Source organism: Meles meles, chromosome 13 (assembly GCF_922984935.1).
Source record: "Meles meles chromosome 13, mMelMel3.1 paternal haplotype, whole genome shotgun sequence".
Lineage (NCBI taxonomy): Eukaryota > Metazoa > Chordata > Mammalia > Carnivora > Mustelidae > Meles > Meles meles.
In genome coordinates, this window is record NC_060078.1 from 48449034 (window position 1) to 48450535 (window position 1502).

The 1502-nt window shown below is 45.5% G+C and overlaps 1 protein-coding gene across 1 annotated transcript; it reads right to left on the reverse strand.

Annotated features, from left to right (window-relative positions):
• Nucleotides 1–353: 353 nt before the first annotated feature.
• On the reverse strand, nt 354–1292 carry LOC123955689 (olfactory receptor 6C75-like). The gene has a single exon (XM_046027965.1). It carries the CDS (start codon nt 1290–1292, stop codon nt 354–356), a length of 939 nt encoding a protein of 312 aa, XP_045883921.1.
• Between the last annotated feature and the right edge of the window lie 210 nt (nt 1293–1502).

Genomic DNA, 1502 nt, shown 5'->3' on the forward strand with positions numbered 1-1502 from the left:
CTTCTAGAGTTTGCTCCATGAAAAGTGTTCCCTCACCTTTGCACCCTGCAACTTTCCTCTCCCCTAATTCAGAGCTCTGAACCTCCCATCTGCCATGTTCTATCCCTTCAACTGTGCAGACTATTTTCTTAATCCTTGGTTTGAATTCACAGTTGTTCAGAATAGTTGGATGTTGATCTAGCTGTGTTAGAGGGACATGGTAACCTTGGGGTCCCCCCACTACATGACCACCTTAATTCCTCTACTCTCTTGTTAATCTTTTTTGAAGATTTTTTTCTGAGGAAAAAATATACATACCCTGCTAGATTATAAAGGTTCTCTGAAGCCTTCCATCCCAAAGCCATGTGACTTTTTTATCTTGATATTTTCATTCTGCACACTGTCTCCCTCAGAGCCCGGTGGACCTGCTTGTTCCGCAGAGTGTAGATGACAGGGTTCAGCAGTGGGGTCACCACCGTGTTCACAAGAGCAGCCTCCCTGTTGGACTCCAGCCTGTTCATTTGTTTTGGTTTCACATATATAAACACACAGCTGCCATACATCAGAGAGAGGACTATGAGATGAGACGAGCAGGTGGAGAAAGCTTTCTGTTTCCCCTTGGCTGATGGGAGTTGTATGATTGTGACTACTATGTTGCTGTATGCAATGATGGTTATGATAAGAGATGTTATAAGGATAAACAAAGCGAGGACAAAGGTCAACATTTCAGTAGGTCTGGTGTCAGAGCAGGAGAGATGAATCAGGGGGGCAAGGTCACAGAAAAAATGAGGAATGATACGGGGACCACAGAAGGACAACTGGAAAACCTTCACTACCAGCCCAGTGATAAGGGGAAAGGCCAATGTGAAGCAGGCAGTGACCAGGAGGAAGCAAGTCTTTAGGTTCATGATGGTCGGGTAATGCAGAGGCTTGCAAATGGCCACACACCGATCCAGAGACATCACTGCTATGAGGAAGAAAGCTACTGCTCCAAGAAATAAAAAGACAAAGGCTTGTATGAAACAGGCAGGAAAGGATATGGTTTGCTTGCCGGAGAGAAAGATGACCAGCAACTTAGGAATAACAGCACTTATGACACCACACTCCAAGAAGGAGAAAGTGCTGAGGAACAAGTACATAGGTGTTTGGAGCCGGGAGTCAGCACAGGTGATGGTGATTATGATCACATTGCCAGCAATGGACGCCAGGTACGCCAGCAGGTGCACAAGGAAGAGGCCCTTTCCCAGGTGTTGGATGGCAGGAAACCCCTCCAAGGTGAATTCTTGGATAGTTGTCCCATTCCCCATTTCCATGGTCCACAGAAGTGTCACAGCTGTACTTATCCTACACTGAAGACATCAGGGAACACAAAAGATTTTAGAGGAGCATGATTAAGTTACTTGACTATCCAGGAAGATGGCTAGGCTGGTAGTAAAGTGGATTAGCCAGTTGGTTCTTCCATTAGGTGGACCTGAGTTCAATATTTGTTAAGTGCTCCATCCTAACTAATGAGAGATCATGCA